The 21,697-nt window shown below is 62.7% G+C and overlaps 1 protein-coding gene across 1 annotated transcript; it reads right to left on the bottom strand.

Moving 5' to 3' along the window:
• Positions 1-1,465: 1,465 nt before the first annotated feature.
• On the bottom strand, positions 1,466-21,456 carry MMP15 (matrix metallopeptidase 15). The gene is made up of 10 exons (XM_056137134.1): positions 21,201-21,456; positions 11,124-11,272; positions 10,537-10,665; positions 9,266-9,573; positions 7,249-7,410; positions 6,327-6,556; positions 5,679-5,817; positions 4,208-4,358; positions 4,021-4,136; positions 1,466-3,286 (listed from the first exon to the last, which is right to left on the bottom strand). Exons 1-10 carry the CDS (start codon positions 21,393-21,395, stop codon positions 2,823-2,825), a joined length of 2,043 nt encoding a protein of 680 aa, XP_055993109.1. The 5' UTR covers positions 21,396-21,456; the 3' UTR covers positions 1,466-2,822.
• Positions 21,457-21,697: the final 241 nt, after the last annotated feature.

Raw genomic sequence — 21,697 nt, 5'->3', positions numbered from 1 at the left:
TGAGTGCAGAGCCAGGAGTAACCCCTGTGCATCGCTGGATGTGACCCAAAAAGAAAAAAAAATAAATCACTCCTGGCTGAGCTCAGGGGACCGTATGGGGGTGTTGGGGATCAAACCCAGGCTGGCTGTGTGCAAGGCAAATGGCTTCCCTGCAGTACTATGACTCTGGGCCTGAGCCTCTCAACATTTGAGACCTCGGAACTCTGCAGCCGCAGAAGTGAAAACAAAAGGCACGCTGGGGGGTGACCGGGCTGGGAGAATGGAGGTGACACTTCTTTGTCTGGGATGTCTGAATTGTGGCACTTGGGAATTAGCCAGAGGGAAAGGGACCCAGGGTGAGCTGAGGTCAGAATCGCACAGAAAACAACTTCCCGAATCAGGCCCGGGGTGGGGTTGGGAAGCGCTCAGCACACCTGGGAGAACCCCAGGTTCCATCCCTGCCACCACATGGTCCCCTGAGCACTGACAGGAGACCCCTGAGAGAGAGAGCACTGAGCAGAGAGCAGCCCCCCCCACAGTAACCCCCTCCCCCATACACACACACACACACACAAAACAAAGAAAATGAAATAAATATGCGGGTTCTTGTTTGATGTGCGCAGGAGGTGGGGTGAGGGGTGTTCCGCCCGCCTCTCACTCATCTGGGTCCCCTTGGCGGGCTCAGCTGAGCTCTGAGGTGGGCCACCCTGAGACTGGCCAGACTTGGGGGTTGGCGGCTCCTTGAAGCCTGCCCTCCGCTTGGCCAGCTCCCTCCTGGACCCGCACGTGGCTGCCCACCTCACACCGACTTCTGTGGGGGGCTCAGGGTGAAAGGCGGGGGTGTGGGGCGCCAGGAGTCCACACAGGAAAGTGGGCAAGAGGGCGCCTGCCTGGCCCCCGCCCCCATGTGGGCTGCCAAGGCCTGTGTGTTGCTGGGGGGGACGCCCGCAGGCCGTTTCCTCGACTGCCTGAGAGGCCTTTGGGCTTCCCGAGGGCCTGTGTTTCCTACTCTGCGCAGCCAGCTTTCAACACAAAGAGAGGAAAGGGTGGGATCCAGGGGGGCTAGGAAGGGGTGCACAGCTGCAGGGGCGGGTGGAAGGACCCTGCCCGTGGCCCTGCGGGGGGGCCTGACCTGCTGGGGGCCAGCTGGTGGTGGGACCCTCGCAGCTGAACACACTCCTGACAGCCAGTCAGACCCGAGACTCAGCCTGGAGCACGAATGTGGGGTCCCAGGCTTGCCCGACACCAGGGCAGAGGCCCCTGAGCCTGTCCAGGTTTCCTGCTTCAGAAAGGAGGGGGCAGGGATTGGGGGGCGGGGTGGGCAGGCTGTATGCAGAGGGAAGCTAGAGCAGAAGCAGGCACAGGGCGGGAGGCTCTGCCCCGCCTCTTCTCCCCTGGGGAACCCCGGAAGACGGGGGCCTGGACTGCTCCCCGCCTGGCCCTCTCTCCCCCTGAGTGAACCGCACCCCCCCTTCCCAGCTCAGCCTGCCCAGGGTGTCCCGTCCACAGGCCCTGGGGAAGGAAGGGGCCCCCACCCCCCAGGCCGCAGCCCCCACAGCGCAAGGCCTCTGACAAAGGAGGCCACGCCAGCCACCAGTTTAATCAACGCAGGTTATTTACAGGCGAGACCTATGTGGGGAACCCGGGTGCCCCGGCTCGGAGGGCAAGGGAGCTCCGGGGACAGGACTAGGTCCAAGGACAGTACTGTTCCCTGTTCCCGCCACAGCCGCACCCCCGTTCTCTCTGGGCTGGGGGGTGGGGAGCATCTCTCAGGCCAGCGGTCTCTGGGGTCACCAGCACACAGCAGGCAGCATGGAACTGGGCAGCTGGCCTCTCCCCATCTTCCAGCACAGGGGCTGCAAGCAGGCAACCCCGGACTTAGCAGTCCCTCTTCCTGGAGGGCGGCGGGGGCACTGGCACACCGGGGTGGGGGGTTCCTGAGACCCCTGAGGACAGTGGCATGGGTACCAGGGGGCAAAAGGGAGGCAGGGAGAGGGCAGGTGTGGCAACAGGGAGAGAAGAGTGGGTGGAAGGGGCTGGGAAGTAGCTGGGGGTGGCCCAGGGCTCCCCGACAGGGAGGGGCCTTGGCAGACCCCTTTGGTCCTTGGTAAGGCAGGCCTAGGGCCCCTTCTCCAGAGGGAAGGAGTGTGGGCTCGGGGATGGGGGGCGGGTGGCAGGGATGGGACATGGGGGCTGGGGGATGCTGGCCCCTCGGCAAGCCCAGAGCAGTGTGGGCCCTGGGACAGCAGCAGCTGAGTGAACTGGTGTGGTCAGGGGTGGGCCGGGAAGGAGGCCAACCTCACGGGGGACACTCGGCATCACGGCCACCTCCCACTGGGGCTGGCTTGGGGCAGAAGGAAAGACCCTACTGCTTCCTAAGGCAGAGACTGGGGGCTGCGGACCCCCCCTTCGGGCCCAGCAGTTCCCACAACCAGAAGCTTCCGGCCACAGAGGGTGGGCTGGGCGGAACCCCAACCACCCCATGGGAAAGGGGGGCCCACTTTGCCCCCGGCAGGGCTGTGACCCCCCAGCCCCCCAATTACAAAGCCCGAGCCCCCTCCCTGCTCTAGGCTGCTGCGGGAGGGGGAAACAAATGCAGTTAGTGAGCTAGGCGCCCACCAAGGAAGAGTAATCCGGGCATAAATAAAAAAGGGGGCACGCCGGCGGGGCGGAGGCGGGGGTAGGGGGCGGCTGAAGCTCTACCCACCAGCCACGTGCTTGCTCGGCACTGGGCAATTCTCAGAGCAGCGGGGCCCCAGCAGCAGCAGCCGCCGCCGGGGTACCCCCTCTCTGCAGCACCACGCCCGGGCGTGGCCCGGACGCCCCTAGCACCGTGCCCGGGCTCAGACCCACTCCTGCAGCGAGCGCTTGCAGTAGAGGAGCATGCGCGGGGCGCCCTTGCGCTGCAGCTGCACGAGTGCGTAGGTGAGACCCAGCACGCACAGCAGCAGCAGCAGCGGCGGCACCAGCACCAGCACCATGTTCACCGTCCGCGTCACCTCCTCCATCTGCACCACCACGCGGCTGCCGCCGTCCCCGGCCCCGCCGTCGGGTCCCCGGGGCCGGGCGCTGTCCTCCTCCTCCTCTTCCTCCTCTGCCTCCTCCTCCTCCCGGCCCGCCCCGGGCTCGGCACCCACGTCGGGGTTGAAGGGCGGCCGGGCCACGTCGGGCCAGCGGGATCCCGGCTCCCCGTGCTCTTGGCAGCCCATTAAGTCCCGCAGGATGGACTTGGGGTAGCCGGGCTCTATCCGCAGGCGCTCGTTGTCGAACTTCCAGTACTTGGTGCCCTTGTAGAAGTAGGTGTAGGCTGCAGGCAGGGGGGGACACGCAGGCCGGAGAGGGGTCAGGGCACGGGGATCCCCCACTCCGCTGAGCAGACCCACTTTCCAACACCTCCTGTGCCCTGGATGAATTTTCTGCTTCCTGGCTCTGCACCCTCCAAGACACAGAGGACCTCGGGTGTGGGTCCAGCACCCAGGGCTGACCACTAACCTCGGCTAGGGAGGGGCAGCAGCTGGAGGCACTACCGGCCTCACCCACCTGACAGTGCAGTGGAGACCTAGGCTAAGCTGGACCCAGCCTCCTGCCACCCGCCATGGCCCGTCAGCCCTTCAGGCCTGGGGACCGCCTGGGCTCTGCTGAGCAGAACGGGTTGGGGGGAGGGAGGGCCCAGAATAGCTGTCGCGGGAGGGCGCTAGTGGCGGTTCTGGACTCACCTGTCCCCCCGCTGTTCTGGGGAGGGGATTTCTCCATGGCTGGGTGATACTGACAGAGCCTGGCTGCTCTAGGAGGGGCTGCACCCTGCCACCCCTCAAGCTGCAGGAGAGAGCCACAAGCAAGTGTGATGGGCACGGGCAGTCCTGGGTGGGATCTGGGCACAGGCTCCAGCTCTCTGGTTCATGTTCATGTCCGGCTGCTCCAAGGGGCTCGGGGAGGATGCCAGGGACTTCAGATCTGACCGATGTCCTCTGTCTAAGCCCTCACAGTATCAGTTCCCAGGGGTAGCAAGTGCTGGACAGCCAGGGCAGGGGTGCTGGGTACCTGCGTCGTTGCTCAGGAAGGCCCCTTTGGGGGAGACGGGGACGCCCTGCCAGATGCTGATGGGCTTGGGGTAGCCGGGGTCCCCACGCTGCGTCTCCTCATTGAAGCGCCAGTACCTGTGGGAAGTGGGAGCTGGAGCACTTCACCCCACAGCTGCAGGGGTGCGGGCGCAGGGAGTGGCACTCACCTGTCCTGCTGGAAGAAGAAGGTGTGGCCCGTGGGCTCCCACCAGATGGCCGTGTCGATGCGGTCGTAGGGGATGCCCAGACCGTAGCTGGTCAGAGGCTGCGGGTAACCCGGCTCCAGGTTTGCTTCCCGGAAGAGCCAGTAGCGATCACCTGTGGGAAGGGGCAGAGGGGCGCTGAAGGAGGGCAGAGTGCACCATCACACTCAACACAGACACACACCCCCCATACACACACACCCCTCATACACACACACCAGTACACACATAAACACCCATGTAATATACATTGGGCTGGAGCGATAGCACAGCGGGTAGGGTGTTCGCCTTACATGCGGCCAACATGGCCGACCCGAGTTCGATTCCTCCGCCCCTCTCGGAGAGCCCGGCAAGCTACCGAGAGTATTCGATATGCCAGACACAGTAACAACAAAGTCTCCAATGGAGACGTTACTGGGCCCGCTCGAGCAAATCGACGATCAACGGGAGGGCCTTTACCTTTACCTTTAATATACACACACCCTTCCACACTAATACACACACATATGTACACACATAAACACCCACACAACCCTTACACACCAATATGCACCCATACACACACACACCCATATACAAACATTCCACCCACATACACACAGACACATACATACATACACAGACACAGACTTATACATGCATACCTATACACACACCCATATACAAACACACCCATGTACACACATAAACACCCCTATAATGTAGACACACACATCTTTCCACACTAATATCCATACACACATACACACACCCATATACAAACATTCCACCCATATACACACACAACACACCCATGTCCACACATAAACACCCACAAATACAGATACACACATCCCACACACACCCATTACCCCCATATATAAACATTCCACACCCCAACCCACAGGCAGAAATCCACTGACTGACACCCACAGACTCACAGCCACACGCAACCTCACTCACCCCCATGTCGGGCACACTCGGCTCTCCCAGGTACCAGAACCAATGACCCACATTCCTCACACTTCACTTGTGAAACCCTCACCCCACGGTTCTTGGACAGAGGGAGAGCGGGTGTCTGGGTGTAGGGGCTGCAACCTAGGGTACCCCAGCACATGGCCCAGCACTCCTCACTTCATTGAGGTTGGTGGGGCTAGGACACAGCCTTGAGGAGCCGCCCAAGGAGGCTGCTGTCTCTGCAGACAGACCCTAGAAATCCTGCCTGACCAGGGCAGAGAGGAGTGGGTGTGGGGGAGGCGAGGAGGACGAGAATAGAGTGCACGCTTGCCCTCACTTAGGCAGGCTCAGGGTTTGTCTATCCACCCCCCCCACTTGTGCTGGGGGCCTCACCCCCATCCCTCAGAGGAGCCCCGAGTGGACGTCAGGCCCTGATCTGGACTCCCCTCCTGAGCCCAGCGGAGTCCGACGTCAGATATGATAACAGGAGAAGACTTACCTTTGAAGAAGACGAAGCGCCCATCCTGGCGCTCATAGGCGGCACTGATGTCACTGGGCAGTCCACGCCAGAAGTGCCCGATGGGCATGGGGTAGTTGTCCAGGACCCGGTTGTGCCGGACGCGCCAGAACCAGCGGCCCTGGGGATGGAGTAAAGTAGGCTCACTGCACCGCCCAATCCTGGGAGCTCCCTGCTCCCCTTCTTCCCAGCTCAGCTCAGGAGGCTGTGGAGGTCACTGAGGGAGGAGGGTGGCTGAGAAAACTGGGGCGGCAGCAGGGGGAGCACGCTGGCAGTGGGAGACCCCTACGTTAACTGTGGGACGTAGTTAACCCCTACGTTAACTGGGTCCTACCCTCGCCCAGGAACTGGCTCCTCTTGCTTGGGCAGGAGCTGCTAGGATGGGGGGCAGGTGGGGGTGTGGCCAGGGGCGGGGCCAGTGCCAGGGAGGCGGGGAATGGGCGGGACCACAAACTGGAGGCGGGGCCAGTGTCAGGAAGGGAGGGTGTGGGTGGGGCCAGTGAGGGAGGCGGGTCCTGGGCGGGGTCAAAGGCAGAGGCGGGGCCTGAGATGAGGAGGCGGGGCTGGAGTAGGGTCTGGGAGGAGCCAATGGCTGGGGGATGGGCGGGGCCACAGGCAGGGCAGGCTGACCTTGAACACAAACATCTCCCCTCTAAGCACCGCCACTGTGTCGAAGTTCCCATCACAGATGTTGGGACCATACTGGTCGGGGCGGTCAGTGGCACGAGGTTGAGCTGGGGGTCCTGGCTTGGGGGGTCGCGACTGCGGGGGCCTGGGAGGCCGATGGTCTGGTCGTCCTGGCCGCCCGGGTGTCACCGTGGGGAGAGGCCGGGTGGGCTGTGGTCGACCATCTGGGGTGCCTGCAGAGCAGGGGTAAAGAGAGGGTAATGAGGGAGAGCCCCAGAATCGAGCTAGAATGCCAGGTTGTCCCAGCACCCCAGTCTGGATGGGCAGGGTACCCAGCTGTGAAAACTCCTCCCACAGTGGACCCTTGCCCACACCCACCACCCTCAGGACCCCCTTCTCCACTTCCCACACCGGGGCTGGGGTGCTGTGCCCAGGCCACCCCTGCCTCCACATGCCCCAGGGACATCCTCTTCTGGCTGCTGTTCTCAACAGCCACAAAGAAGCAGTGGACACAGGCAGAGGTCCCTGCGGGGACCCACTCACCTGGTCCTGGGCCTCCTGTGGGAGCCTCCGTAAAGAGCCAGAATAGGCCCTGACCCACCTAACGGCCCTCAGGAGGCCTCACCCAGAGGGTTTCTCAGGTGGGGCCTGGGGAGGGAGATACCAAGGGAGCGGCTGCCACCTGCTTTAAAACCCCCAGGATGTGACAAGCCGGCAGCACTCTGCAACACGGCAGACTGAGAGGAACGGGGTCTGGGTCTCAGGAACCCCAGGTCTAAGGAGCCTATCAGGGCGGCCGAGGTGGAAGTGGGGGCCAATGAGAGAATGTCTCTACAGGTGAGTGGGGGGTGGTCAGTTATGCTAGGGGAGATGACCCTGGCCCTCTGGGCCCCACTGTGGCGCCCGACCTCCCTGCGCCCCTCACCGTAGAGCTGCTGGATGCCCCGCAGGTCGTCCTCAGGCAGCTGGAAGCTGTCGGTGTCCATCCACTGGTAGAAGGGTGCCATGATGGCACTGGGGTTGCTAGAGTGCTCCAGCCCCAGTGCATGGCCCAGCTCGTGCACAGCCACCAGGAAGAGGCTGTTCCCTGGGGAGGTGGTGGCGCGGTCAGCTCAGGCTTCTCCTGGCTGCTGCCTCACTCCCAGAAGAGTGAGTGTGCCATGGGGGAGGTCTGGGTTCCATCACCAGCACAGCACAGTGCCCTGAGCACCACTGGCTACAACCCCGGGCACAGGCAGGTATTTCTCCCAGCACCAATGGTGTGGCACAAAGTTTTTTTTTTTTTTTTTTTAAAAAAAGAGGGGTTGGAACTCCAGGGGGGTAAGGGTGCTGTCCCTCCGCCTGCTCCCCCTAGGCAGCTCGGTGGCTGCCATCCTCCAGAGGCCATTGGTCAGGTTTGGGCCCTCAGTGACAAGACATGTGGGGCCTCACGGGATAGGGGTGGAGCCAGACCTTTTCTCCCCACCCCAACAAGACCCCAAGTCGTTGCCCATGAATGGCCTCTCTGGCTCCTGATCAAGCTGCTTAATGGCCATGATCCCAGAGACTCAGAAACAAATCTCGGAACCCAGTGGCTTTTGGCAGAAATGTGTCCGGACCCCGCAGTAGGTTACTGTCACCGGGCCACCCCAGCGGGGAAAGGGTGCTGTCCCTCCACCTGCTCCCTCTAGGCGGCTTGGTGGCCGCCATCCTTCAGAGGTCACTGGACAGTCAGGTTTGGGCCCTCATGGGATGGGGGTGGAGCCGGCCCTTTCCTTCCCGTCCCAATGAGACCCCGAGTTGCCGCCCATGAATGGCCTTTCGTCAAGCTGCTTAACGGCCATGATCCCAGAGACTCAGGAATAAACCTCAGAACCCAGCAGGTTTTGGCAGAAATCCCTCCAGATTTAAGTGTTAAAGTTTCGGAATTTCAAAATTGCGCAGCCACTACTGCAGCCACACGCCATCATAGGTCATTCTTAACCAGGAATAAAAAAAAACAAATTGTCTACTCTTGCTTTTCAGGAGATCTGAGTGTTGGGGTAAAATCCCAAATAATAATGGTGGGTCTGGTGTCAAAATATTGAATGTGATCAAAGTAGAGAGAGAGAGTAATATGGAAATCATCTGCCCCACAGGTAGGGGGAGGGTGTGGAATGGGGGTAGACTGGGGTTGTTGGGGGTGGAGAATGGGCACTGGTGAAGGTATGAGTGTATCACTGGATGACCGAGACTTAAACCCGAAAGCTTTGTAACTGCTCTCATGGTGATTCCATAAATAAAATCATAAAAAATAAAAAAAATAATAAAGTAAGGTGGAGTTCATTCCCAATTCAATCAGCCTAAACAATAGTTGAGTAAATAGCAGTACTCCTACATTTTAAAAAAAGGGGGGGCTGGAGCAATAACATAGTGTTTGCCTTGCATGCTGTCGACCTGGGTTTGATTCCCGGCATCCCATATGATCCCCCGAGCACCACCAGGAGTAATTCCTGAGTGCATGAGCCAGGAATAACCTCTGTGCACCACCAGTTGTGACCCAAAAAGCAAAAGAAAAAAAAAAGAGGGGGGCAAAGGGTTCAGAAAAATAGTATAGTGGGTAAGGCACTTGCTTTGCCTGTACAGGACCCCAGCATAATTCCTGGCACTGCATATGGTCCCCCAAGCACCACCTGGAGTGATCCTTGAGCAAGAGCCAGGAGTAAGACCTGATTCCAGTGTTCCCATGTGCTCTGTGTGTGGGGGTGGGGTGGGGGGGAACCAAAAAAACCCAACAAAATAAAAAAAAAAAACAGGCTGTTTGTTGTGCCTCTAACTTCCCATCTGAGAAATGGGGACAATGATCCCCACTGATCCCAGCCCTTCCCTACCAGCCTGTGGACAGGGATGACTGACAGCTCAAGTGTCGGGCTTGGCTATCAGGGGGCCCTCCTGGCCCCACTGTCCCAGCGAGCTGTCCTCACCATGCAGGTCTGTGCTGGAGAAGGTCCAGGGCTCATCAGCGTCGAAATGGGTGTCCCCACCCAGGCCCGGGCCGGGGAAATAGGCGTGGGCCAGGAAGCCCCCCATGCCATCGAAGGGGGAGCTGTCCCCGTGGAAGCCAGAGGCGAAGAGCACCATGATGTCAGCCTCCTTCTGCCGCCGCAGCCGGATGTCCTCGTAGGGCACCTCCTGGAAGACCAGCGGCGTGGCCTGCTCCCACACCCGGAAGGCCCTGCGCACTGCCTCCAGGGAGTGGTACCAGCCCAGCTTCTCCGTGTAGTTCTGGATGCTGTGGGGGAGGGCGCAGCAACACGGGCCAGTGAGCCTGGGGCTCTAGGCAGGTGGCCGGGACTCACACATGGCCTGACAGAGCCCAGGGACAAGACTGACCAGCTCCCTGCCCAAGGGAACTGCCATGCCAGGCCTGGGGGCTCGTCGGGGTATCATGAAATAAGACTGCACTGTGCCCAACAAGCTTATTTAATTAAGAAAGCCATTAAGTTAAAAAAAAAAAAAGTACAGATGACAGACGGCCAAGAAAAGGTCCTAGAAGGTGGGAGGCGGGCGAAGGGCTGAGGGTTGGGGGGGAAATGCCGGCCGAGCGCTGCTGGGCGCTGGGCCGATTCCAGGCTGGGCTCTAACCTTATCGCCGTGACCTTGGGCAGGGGACTCGGCCTTGCTAGTCTTAGTTCCAGGTGACCACTGCTTCCGCCCTGGGGTCCCCAGGAGGACTGAATCAGTGAACTCGGGTTGGGCGTGCACCGCCAAGTGAGAAGAGGCCCACGATCACCCCATAAACCTGGTTAAGCATCAGGGAGCTGACCAGACCTCCACGGCCAGGGGCTTGGACCCCAGAGGGGAGCTGGGGTCCAAGCTGTCGGCTCAGCTGCTCCTCCTCCAGTCCCCAGGTTCTGGGTGGCTGGGCTGGAACAGAGCCCCCTGGGGACTGGGATCCAGGGGACTCGTGGAAAGGAAGAAGGTGCCAGGACTGGGGCTCATGTGGGTGCCTGGCTGCCTGCCCCCCTGACAGATGCCAGGATTCCCGCACCTGGTGTTGCCTGGCTTGCCCCCATGCCCAGCGTGGGCCCCAGGAGTCCTTCTGGGTGGAGCTGCTTCTGCCGCTGGGGTCAGGGGGGAGGACTCCCGGGTGGAAGCAGCTTCACAGTGATCAGCGTGGGAGCAAGACCCTATGGCACTGACCAGTACCCCAGGGTGTACTACTGGGAGAGGAAGCCTCCCGAGGGGTCCCTACCTGAAGGTCAGGTGATGGCTGTTCCACTTCCTCCCGGTGAGGGCGTAGCGCTTCCGCCGCCGCCGCAAATTAGCCTTCACACGCACCCCAAACTGGTCTGGCACCCCACAGCGAGGCCGCTTCATCCACCTGGGCCAGAGGTGGGGAGTAAGCCCCCAGCCTGCCTTCCACAGCTCTGCCTTTCCCAAGGGTGCCCCCCTTCGGCCAGCCCCTCCAACAGGCCCTGGTGCAGAAGCGGGAGACTCCTGGGGGCTCATCAGGAGAACCAATGAGCTGGAGGATGGGGTGCCCCATGTCACCCAGGAGGGGCATTCTGGAAGCCTGTCCGTGAGTAGTTCTGCTCAGCAGGGAGGGGGCGTCCCTGACTCAGAGCAAGGCCAGGCTGGGCTGTGGCCCCGGACACACGACATGGCACCAGTTCCCCGCCTGTGCCAGACGTCACTCGGCAGTTCCAAGCCAAGATCCACACGGGGCCCCTCCCGACCTGTTGGAAGGACCCCGAGGACCAGATCTCTCTCCTGTAACTCCGCGTGCCCAGATAGTGCCTGGCAGAGGCGGGGAAGAGCCGTCCTGCTACAGGGACTCACGCCTTGGTCTCTTTGTCCAGGACACCTGTGACGGGGATGCCATAGAAGCGCTGCATCTCAGCCAGGGCGGAGGCCAGGATCTGGGCGGAGCGCAGGGTGGACATGTGGCGACTGGGCTGGGGCAAGTAACCGTAGAGGCGCAGCCAGTTCTGCAGAGACAAGGCCATGACCGCTCAGTGGGTCAGCCCCCCGCGCCCAACACACACACACCCGCTACCTCCAGCCGGACCCTGCTCCTTGCTCTCCCTGCCTCCGCCTCTGAGAGCTGTTCTCGAAAACCTGGACCAAAGGTCCCCTCCATGGGATCTGCCCAATGCTTTAAATGCTCCGGAAGCTTCTTATTTCAGAGGAAAAGCCAAGCCCTGTGGGAGTGACCAGGCCCTCACCACCTGGGCCTGATTCCGCTCAGCTCTCACTCAACCATCCAGGCAGGCTCTCCCTGGGGGCCACAGGGCCTTTGCACTCGCTGCTCCTACTGCCAGGAGACCTCCCTGCTTCCTGCAGTGCCTGGGTGGCTCAGAACCTCGCTTGTTCCAGGTCTCTGCATCACCCAGGGAGGTGTTCGAGGAATATCGATGTGGAAAAGCTCAGATCTTTCCCTCTCCTCATTCCCCTCAGAGGCCATCGACGCACTCTACCGAGAGCTTTCCCCGTGTGCTTCTCCCGGAAGCTGTGGCCCTAATTATTCCCACTAGCCCCTCATGGGACAAACTACTGGGAACCCTAAAGGTTCCAGACAACTGAAGCCCCCGGGCTGGGAGAGCATGAAGTCCACTGCAGGGGGCTGCTGGGGGCGTGTCCTCATGGGACCATGTCCCCAGCACCTTCCTGGCCCACCTTGGCTCCACAGGCCCCCAAAGCCAGGCGCTGTGAAGTTCTTTGGGGGTCTTAGACGGAGCAAGGCTGGCTAACAGTGAGCAAACATGTGTCACTGGCCATACCCACACCTGCCTGCCACTAGAGTGACATCCAAGGAAGGGAAGAAGAGAGGAAGGGAGGAAGAGAGGGAGGGAGGGAGGGAGGGAGGGAGGGAGGGAGGAAGGAAGGAAGGAAGGAAGGGAGGGAGGGAGGAAGGGAGGGTAGGAGGGAGGGAGGGAAGGAAAGAAGGGAAGGAGGCAGAGAGGGAAGGAAGGAGGGAGGGAGGAAAGGAGGGAGGGAGGAGGGAAGGAGGGAAAGAAAGGAAGGATGGATGGATGGAGGGAGGGAGGGAGGAAGGAAGGAAGGAAGGAAGGAAGGGGGAAGGGAGTGAAGGAAGGAGGGAGGGAAGGAAGAGGGAGGGAGAAGGGGGGAGGGAGAGTAAGGAGGGAGGGAGGCGAGGCCTCCCTGGGCCTCGCCCATAGTCAGCATAAGGGGGTCTCACAGGGGCTTCTGAGGGAAGGGAGTGGCCCTTGTGGTGGCCCCCACGCAATGCATTTTGGGTGGAAGGGCACAAGCTCGCCCAGGGCCCAAGTGCCCTGCCTCTAGGGCGCAGAAGGCCCCCTCAAGAGGGGACAGGAGCTCCCCGGTGCCCCTATGGCCACCTCACCAAGGGGGGCCCAGCTTGGGGCCTGCATGCGGAAAACCCCTCCCGAGGTGGCGGTTCTGGGTGCCTGGGGGCGGGGAACGGGCGTCCAGGGAGCGGGGAGGTCTGAGGGCGCAGGCGAGGCAGGGGGTGCTGCCGCGACAAGGGCACCTCGCCGCCACCCTGCTCGGAGGGTAAAAATATCTCCGCGCGAGCGAGCGCAATCACGGGCCACCAAGGGGCTGATTAGTGTCTGCCAGTGACAGGAGGCAGCTGAGGGGGGCTGGGGCAGTGGGGGAGGGGCGCTGGGCCTATCTACCCGGGGAGGGAGGCCCCCGAGGGGGCAGCACAGAGGCTGGCGGGCAGCTCCCCCGGTGGCTGGGGACCCTTCTTAGAAGACTAGGGAAATGGCCGGCTGTGTGTCAGCTGCCCTGAACACCCCCAGCCTCAGGGTCCCCGCGGGGCAGGAGAGTCCCCGCTGAGCAGGCATTCAGGGCGGGCGGCAGCCCGAGCTCGGCAGAAGCAGGCCAGGGGCTGGGTGCCAAGGGCCAGTGGTGCCAGGGAACCTGCCGTTGGCAGGGGCAAGTGGAGGCTGGTCCTGGCATCCGGCCCGCACCCCCTGCAGTGCTGTGTTGGGGCGTGTGGGGAGCCTGGTCAGGGGTGCACCGGGGACAGTGCTTCTCGTGCTGGGGGTGGGGACGCCCACACCCCAGGGACCCCAACCCGCTCGGGTGCTCTGCTGCCAGGGCTCAAACAGGGGGAGCAGCAACAGTACAGTGGGGGGGGAGGGGCAGGGCTCTTGCCTTGCTCATGGCTGACCCGACTCTGATCCCTGGCACCCCATATGGTGCCCCAAGCCTGCCTGGAGCAAACCCCCCAAAAACAACGGGTGTGGCCCCAAAACAACAACAAAAGGGGGGCAGGGAACAATTCCCAATTTTCGTGATCGCCTCCCAGTCTCAAAACGGGGAAGGGGTGGACGGCCCCTCAGCCTCCAGCCCAGGGTGACCCAGGGCAGGGCTCATACAAGCACCCTGGCCTGACCCCCAAAGCTGTGCAGGTGGAGAAACTGAGGCACAGAAGGCCGGGGAAGGAAGGCTGCGCCCCGGTTCTCCTCCTCTTTCCTGAGCTTAGACCCAGCCTGTCTTCAGTACAGATGCCTCAGGGGAGAGGTGAGAACGGGCCCCCCAGAGTCAGGGGGGATTCCTGGTGCCTGGCCTTCCCGGCAGCCCACATAGGCAGCAGCCAAGAGCTGCGGCTGTCAGGGGCCAGCCCGATCAGCCCGCCCGCCCGCTCAGCCATTCAAGTCACTGCATCCCAAAGCACTGTTTGCCAACCTTCTCCACCTGCAGCGGAGGCTGGAAACGGGTCCCCCAAGCAGGTCTCTAAGGCCATTCCCCGCAGATGAATGGTGGGGTTCAGAGAGGGGCAGTGGGGGCCAGGGAGATGGTCAGAGGGCTGCATGCACTCAGCAGGCTCTGATCCCTGCCACTTCCGGATCCCTGAGCACCCCTGAGAGTGACCCTGCTCCCAGCGTAGCAAGAGTCACTGCAGCCCCCACAGATGGGCAGCAACACAGCAGGCCACCCAGGTGCTAGGGTCAGCAGTTCGAGAGATCGGCTCCTCCCGGTGCTGGAGACTAGGACCCTCTGGGAGACACAGGCCTGGCCAGGCTTGGGAGCCGTGACCGTAGCAGCAGACCCTCCCTGCACCCCCACCTCTGCCGGCTGGGCTGGGCGCAGGGCCATGTCATCGGCGGGACAGGTCCTCCCCGCCCCCTGCGGGAGTGCAGGCCAAGGCCGGCAGCTCCGATCAATAGCCAGCATTAAGTAGCCCCGGGGAGGGGCTGCCCGCGCTGGGCTGCCATGAGGACAGTCTGGGGTCTGTCAGCTCTGGGGCTGTCACCAGGCCTTCTGCAGTCCTGGCCCAGCTGCCCGGGAGGGCAGGGCGGCCCCAGCCGGCCCCGCGATGGCACCAGACCTGGGCAGCATGCCCGCCTGCCCGCACTTTCCTCCCTGCCAGCATTAGCCTGGGGCGGGGGGGGGTGGGCTCCTCAATCTCAGCCATGACCAGGGTCACGGGGCGGGCGTGGAGCAGGCGGACCCTGGCCAGGCCCTGGCCCCAGGCGCACCTCACCCAGGAGCTCACAAACCAGCTAGGGGTGACCTAAAGGCCCTTAAGTCCAGCTACCTTGAGATACCTCCAGGGACCTCAGCCGCCAGGCCAGCACCCCTGCAGAGACGGGTTCCCCCAACTGCCACTCAGGGAGCTCTCTAGCCTGTGCACAGGATGCTAGAAAGTTCTTAGGCTGAGCAGAAATCTGCCCCTGGCACCATCTGCCTGGGTCCAGACCACGTTCTAGGGTGGGAGAGGCCCAGCCCCACCTCCTGCTTCTATCACCTGGGCTGGACAGGATGAGGAGGACACAGTCACTTAGAGGGGGAGGGGCTCAGATCTTCCCACCTCAAAAGAACCGTGAGCAGAGAATGGAGCTCTGGATGACTGACAGGGAAAGTGGCTGGCATAGGGGGCTGTCCAGTCCAGGGGCAGGAAGGAGACACCCCCAGTTCTACCCCCAACCTAGAGGAAAAGCCAGCAGGGCCCAGCAGTGGGGGGCGCCCTGCTTCCTAGAAGCTTCAGGTGGGCTGCCGGTCAGGGCTAGGGGCCTCCATGGGAACCCCTGTGGGTGCTGCTTTCCAGGGGGCTGGGCTGGTGCTGGAGACTAGGACCCTCTGGCTCCCACGCCCCCTCCGGCCGCCCAGCAGGCTCCTCAGATGACATGGCCTCAGCAGGGCAGCAAGGCCCTGCCCGACAGTTTCCACCAAGCCTGAGGCTGGCAACCCGGGCTCCAAGCCAGACCGGTCATCTGGACTCAGCTCTGCCCTGACGTCACCCCACTGGCTACAGAGATCTGGGGTCACTTCTCCGACCTCGGTCTCAGTTTCCCCTGCTGTATAATGAGGTAGCAACCGTATACCTATGCCTATCAAGTACACAGGCAGCGTCCAGGGCTAAAGAGATCATAGCACGGGTAAGGCACTTGCCTTGCTCATAGAAAGGCCGGGTCCTTCTCCAAAACCACGTGTGACCCCCTGAGCCCCACCAGGAATGATCCTGGAGCCCAGAGTAAGACTGGAGCAGAGCTGGGTGTAGCCCCCAAGTCCTAACACTCCAATGAAGAAAAAAGCAGCATTGAAGTAAAAAGTGGGGGCCAGAGACAGCGTGTGGAGGAGGTTGAGAAGCCCACTGCCCCCCTCACAGACACCCCTCCTCAGCCCCGGACAGGCGCCTTGTTTCAGTCCTGGACACACTGGTCAGCCTTTCCCCAGTGCTGCCCCAAGAGGTGCTGGAATCTTTTTGATGTCTGGGGCTCACACCTGGCTATGCTCAGGGCTTACTCCTGCATAGGAATCATTCCTGGCGGCACTCGGGGGAACCCCATGGGATGCTGGGAATCACACCCGGGTCAGCTGTGTGCGTGGCAAGCGCCCCCCCCCCCCCGACTCTTGCTCTGGCCCCAGGAGTATTCCCCTTCTATAAGCCCAGAAAAACAGGCCCAACCATGTGTGTCCGCCCCTTGCTTTTCACCCGTCAGTGGGTGCTGCCACCGTCTCCCAAATGCTTCCTGGGTCCCAAGGGCCCTGCCTGTACATGCTGGGTGTAGATCTGGGCTCTCACCCAAGGGTGACAGGAAAGAGGAAGTGAGGACCCAGGGCTAGGGGCCAGCCCAAGAGCCGACCCAGACCCTGGTCTCCAGGGTGGCTGCCCACAGGGACCCGGGTCTATCAAGACGAGTGTGGGGGTTGGGCTGCCACGCTCACTTCCCAAAGCCCCACGAGGGGAATGGGGTGTGGAAAGAGAGCTCGGCTTTGTCCTGGCGCTTGGCCAAGCCGGCACACCTCTGAGATTCCTGCCTGCGGCTGCAGAACCAACAGACCCGCCCGCAGACCAGCCGCCGACAGCTACTGCGCCTAGGCTGCCCGAACACTTTCTCTTTAGTCTCTGGGCCACACCCGGCGGGCGATACTTGGGGATCACTCTGGGTGGGGCTCAGGGCACCATATGGGGTGCCAGGAATCAAACCTGGGACAGCGGCGTGCAATGCAGTGCCTCTGCACTATGACTCCAGCCCCCGGGACAGTGTCTGCAGGGGCAGCCTCCTTCCTTCCAGGGCTCCTCCAGCCAAGGCGCCCCGAGTACCTGGGCCTCACACATATCTGGGGGTGGGTGCTTTTCAGGATGCCTGGGAAAGGAGTGGGAACCCAGCAGAGGCCTCTGACTTGTGTTTCTGCAGCACCAGAAATGTCTGGCCATGGGGCTTGGTAACTCCCCTCCTCCCTGCACTGCCGGAACAAGCACCCCACAGCCAGCAGCTCCCCTGACCTGCCACGACTCCTCACAGTTCTATGCGCTGGGAATTCCAAGTCTTTTTTGGAGTGGGGAGGCACACCCAGAGATGCTCAGGGGTTACTCTAGTCTCTGCACTGAGGGATTACACCGGCTGGGGTTCAGGAACCCTAAGTATGGAATGCTGGGGATCGAACTGGGTCAGCTTCAGGTGAGGTAAATGCCCTCTCCACTGTACTGTCTCTCTGGCCCTGGAGCTGGGAGTTCAAGACTGGGGTGCTGGGGGCTGGGAAGAGCCCTCTTCCTGGGTGTCACCTTCTGCCACCTTCTCACGGGCCCTCATCCGGGGCAAGGGCAGATGTCCAGACAGGTCCTCAGGCACAAATCCCACCCCAGAGGCTCTGGCTACCAACCTGACCCCCCACCCCTCATTATCACTACTCTGGACGTAAGCTTCTGCTGTATGAATCGGGGTGTGCTGCGTATGTGGGCATCACTGGACTGCACTGGCTACAACCGGAGCCAGGCTCACTCCCAGTCCAGGGGCAGCCCATGGGGACACCCGGATTCAGGCCTGAGTCCCCGCTCCCGGCCCAGCTGAACTGATAACAGCTGATGGCAGGGAATTACTAGATGAGGCCGAAGGAGGGTGGGGTGACCAGAACTGAGTGCTTGGCAGGGAGGGCCACGCCTGGCAGCTCTGCTAACCCGAGCTGGCATCAGAGTATGGGGCCATGGGCATGGGGATTCTGGCAGTCGTCTTTGGCGAGGCCTGGATGTGTCCCTATCTTGCCTCTCCCCACCCTAGGAGTGGGTGAACAGATCTGTGCCCAGTCTTCAAAAGGCCTCAGGGCTGGTGCCCAGTCCCTCTGCTGTTTCCCATGAGGAGGCATCTGACTTCCACTCAGGGGCATCCCATGCGGTTCAAATCACAGCAACCAGCCCCCCACCATGCCCAATGGTCTGCGTTTCTCTGGGGTTGGAACTAGAAGATGGAGAAGAGAAGGAACAAAGGACACACACACACACACACACACACACACACACACACACAACGGTGCCAGGATGAGAAGAGAGAAGATGCAGCTTCTATGGGCTTTCACTGGTCCTCACATTACGCCGGACCCTGAAAGGATGGGGGTGGGGGGGGAACTCATCATAGCCTCATAAAGGGTGTGATGGCTGGAGCGATAGTACAGTAGGTAGGGTGTTTGCTTTGCATGAGGCTGATCCGGGTTCGATTCCCAGCATCCCCTATGGTCCTACGAGCACCACTAGGCGTAATTCCTGAGTGGATGAGCCAGGAGTAGCCCCTGAGCATTGCTGGGTGTGACCCAAAAAGCAAAAAAAAAAGGGGGTTGTTGGGGGCAGGGGGACGGACAGGGAAGCACAGGAAAGGGGGCTGTGACTTCGAGCAGACCCAAGGGGCAGCACCCCAGTTCTAGCTCCCTCTGCCCTCCTTCTGCACATCTTGGCCATCTGGTGTGTCTGTGTGTCAGTGGCAGTTACCACACTTGTGGAGGCAGCGGGCAGGTGAGTCACCTGCAGGGAGGGTGAGTGGGGGAGGGGCGAGGACAGCTGGAAGGGACGGGGCTTCCTTGAAAAAAACTGACTTCTGCAGGGTGGGCAGGTCAGAAGGGTGAGGCTGGGAGGGCACCTGCCTTGCGTGTGGGCAGTCCAGTTTTGATCCCGGCATCCCATATGGTCCCTGAGCCCTGCCAGGAGTAAGGCCTGAGCACAGCTGGGTGTGGCCCGCAGGGGAGAGAGAGAGAGACAGAGACAGAGACAGAGACAGAGCGAGACAGTCAGAGGGAGAGCGAGATTGAAAGAGAGGGAGGGAGAGAGAGAGCTAGTTAGAGAGCAAAGAGAGAGCAAAAGAGAGGGTGAAAGCAAGTGAGTGAGAGAGGGAGGGACAGACTGAGAGCGAGAGGTAGTGTGACAGAGAGAGGAGAGAGCAGGAGAGAGGGAGAGACAGAGAGGAAGAAAGTGAGGGAGGGCAGAATAGAGTAAAAGAGAGAGAGAGAGACAGACAGACAGAGAGACAGAGAGACAGAGAGACGGGGGGAGGGGCAGAGAGAGAGAAGGGCAGAGAGCAGGAGGGTGCTTAGGTGAGAAGCACCAAGTCAGGCTGGGTGGGAGCCTGGTGGGGCAGAACACCTGCAGCACCCTAACCCTAACCCTAACCCTCCCAGGGCATGTGCATGTGTGTTTGTGTGGGGGGAGAGGGGAGCAGAGAACACTGGGAGGGGAGGGGCTGGCCCACTCCGCCCCCATCGAGGTACTGGGGCACCTCCAGCCCGAACCAACTGCAGTCTGGGGTCCCGCCTGCCCACTCAGCCCTGCTCGGGGGCAGGAGGCTCCAAGTCTGGAGCTGGGAAAATCCTCTGCGCCCAATCGGGTCAGAAGGGACAGACTCCAAAGAACAGATCCAGCCCAGAGATGACCGGAGCTGGGAAGAACATTCTGCCCGGACCCTCCATCCAACTTCATCTACCTCCCCGCCGCCAATATCCGAAGGTCCTGTAAGCCCTGTGGGTTCCCAGGCAGGACCCAGAGATGGGCTGCGGGCCGGTCAGAGAAACTGGTGCCACCATGACGTTTGGGTGCTGTGTAGTCTGTGGGCCCCCTCTGGGGCTGGCGGGGGAATGGGCGGCAGCAGACCGAAGCAAAGAAGAGCAGGAAGCCCCTTGCAGCTCAGCTGCAGCGCCCAAAGCCTGGCCATCTTGGAGGCCAATGCACAGGGCACGGTCAGCCGCGCTGGCTACATCCCTAGCAGCTTCCGATCTCCAGAGACTCAAACTCCGGGAGGGCCTGGGACTTGCGGTGCTTCCCTGGACTCTGCTCCCGAGTGGCAGGTGTACCCACAGGCACTCTTCTGTTCCCTGCAGGGCTGGCAGGCCACCAGTCCCCCGCCTGAGCTTCTGTGTGAATGGGGATGGCTGGCTGCTGGGCTCCGCCTCTGTCTCCTGCCAGGCTGCCAGGGGCCAGTGCTCGGCAGTTACTCGCCAGGCTGGCCTGGGAGGGAGGGGAGGAGGGAGGACGGTGAGCAGGTGGGAGACTGACGGGAGGTGTAACTCGAGCCTGGAGGAATTCCCTGCCCTTCGTCCCCGGCTTTTATTAAAGTAGGGCGGGGAAGGGCAGGCTTCCATAAGAAAAATCTCCCAGGCTGCCCGGGGAGGTGGGGAAGCGACTGGGACTGGGAGGGAGCACCCACCGGCTGCAAATAGAAACAAGGCACTGGGCCCCGCAGGGAGGCTCCAGCCGCCCCAAGGACACCCAGGCTCCAGCCGGCTGCATCTCAAGTCCCCATGCTCGCTGTCCAGTCTCTTGGACTGGAGGCGAGGTCGCGCCGAGTCGGGAAAGAACGACTCCCCATTTTGCTGCGGGGCAGCCGGAGCTGGTGCGCTCACTGCTGCTCGGGAGGGCGGTGCTGAGGCACCCCACGGAGCCTGGGGCTCTTGCTGGACCCGGCCCTGCACCAGAAGGCCGTGCTTTGTCACCCCCGGGACCGATCCCGAGAAGGGCCCGCGGGGACGTCAGGCGGGCTCCGGGCAGAAGATGCACGGAGCGCGCGCGCCCCACCCCGCGCGCAGCGCTGGGGGGTCAGCGGGGAGGCAGCTCCGGGAGAGAGAGCGTCTCCCTCTGACCTGCGCGAGAGTCCAGAAAAAGTCGCCCAAGCACCCCACGGTCTGTTGCCCCGCGGATTCGCACTCCCCATTTCCCACCACCCATTCCGCCTCACCGCGCGCGCGGCTGTGCCACTCGGATCAGCGACTCCCCAGGCGACAGCGGCTTCACCCGGGGTCTCCCCACCCCCGCCCGGAGCGGCCCCCGGCCCGCTAGCCAAGCTCATCCCGTCGCGCCCGCAGGGCTCTCGAGGAATCCAGGGGGGCCCACACAGGAAGGAAGGGGGAGGCAAGGTCCGGGAGTGGGGGCGCAGAGGCATCATCGGTGCACGGAGCCGGGCGGCGGGGTGCGGAGCGGGCGCGAGCCAAGCGTCCTCGGGGACTTGGAGAGAGGCACCCCGCGGCGGGCGAGCTGGAGAGGGGACAGCCGGCCAGGTCCCCTTTCCTCCCCGCCCCCGGGGGGGAGGGGGGCTCGAGTGGGCGCCCTCCATCTCCGAGCTCCAGCCGGCGGGCGTGGCTACCTCCGCCCCCCCCAACCCCCCGCAAGACCCCGGCCCCGGGGCCGAGGGGGCTAGGCGTGGGGGGGGGGGCGGGGGTCCTTACCTCGGCGTTGACTTGCGCGTCCTCCGCCGCGGCGCCGCGGCCCAGGCAGCCCAGCAGCAGCAGCAGCAGGAGCAGCGGCAGCCGCCGGGGCCGCGCCTTCGCCGCCGCCGCCTCCTCCTCCTCCTCCTCCCGGCCGCCTAGGGGGCTTCTCGGCCGGCCCGACCGTCCGGGCGCGCCCGCGTCGCCGCCGCCCATGCTCGGGGCGCGGGGGGTCCGGCCGGGCGCGCGGCAAGAGCGCGGGGCCGGCCGGCTCGCCCGGGCTCCGCACGCGCCGCCGAAACTTGCGACGCTGCCCGCCTGCCCGCCCGGTCCCGGGGTCCGCCGAGGCGTCCCCCCGCCCCCCCACACCACCGCCGCCACGTCCCGGCAAATTCCCACGGCCGACGGGGACGCGGGGCGCACGGCAGGTCCCCCGCGCACCGAGCTGGCCGGCCCGCGCCCACCGCCGGGGGCGTCCCGCAGCCCCGCGCCCGGGGCCCGGCGGCCGAGAGTGGGCG

Source organism: Sorex fumeus, unplaced genomic scaffold (genome assembly GCF_029834395.1).
Source record: "Sorex fumeus unplaced genomic scaffold, SorFum_2.1 ptg000122l, whole genome shotgun sequence".
Classification (NCBI taxonomy): domain Eukaryota; kingdom Metazoa; phylum Chordata; class Mammalia; order Eulipotyphla; family Soricidae; genus Sorex; species Sorex fumeus.
The sequence above is the reverse complement of the archived record's forward strand: the minus strand, read 5'-3'. Positions and strand labels throughout refer to the sequence as shown.

What these genes read in the sequence shown, in the direction of transcription:
- MMP15 (XM_056137134.1), bottom strand. Translation starts at nt 21,395, where the DNA reads ATGGGCGGCGGCGACGCGGGCGCGCCCGGACGGTCGGGCCGGCCGAGA. An exon ending in AGCCATCACCTGACCTTCAG is followed by an intron (nt 9,574 to 10,536) that starts GTAGGGACCCCT and finishes CCTCCCCCACAG; the next exon opens with CATCCAGAACTACACGGAGA. An exon ending in GGGCATCCAGCAGCTCTACG is followed by an intron (nt 6,557 to 7,248) that starts GTGAGGGGCGCA and finishes CCTGCTCTGCAG; the next exon opens with GCACCCCAGATGGTCGACCA.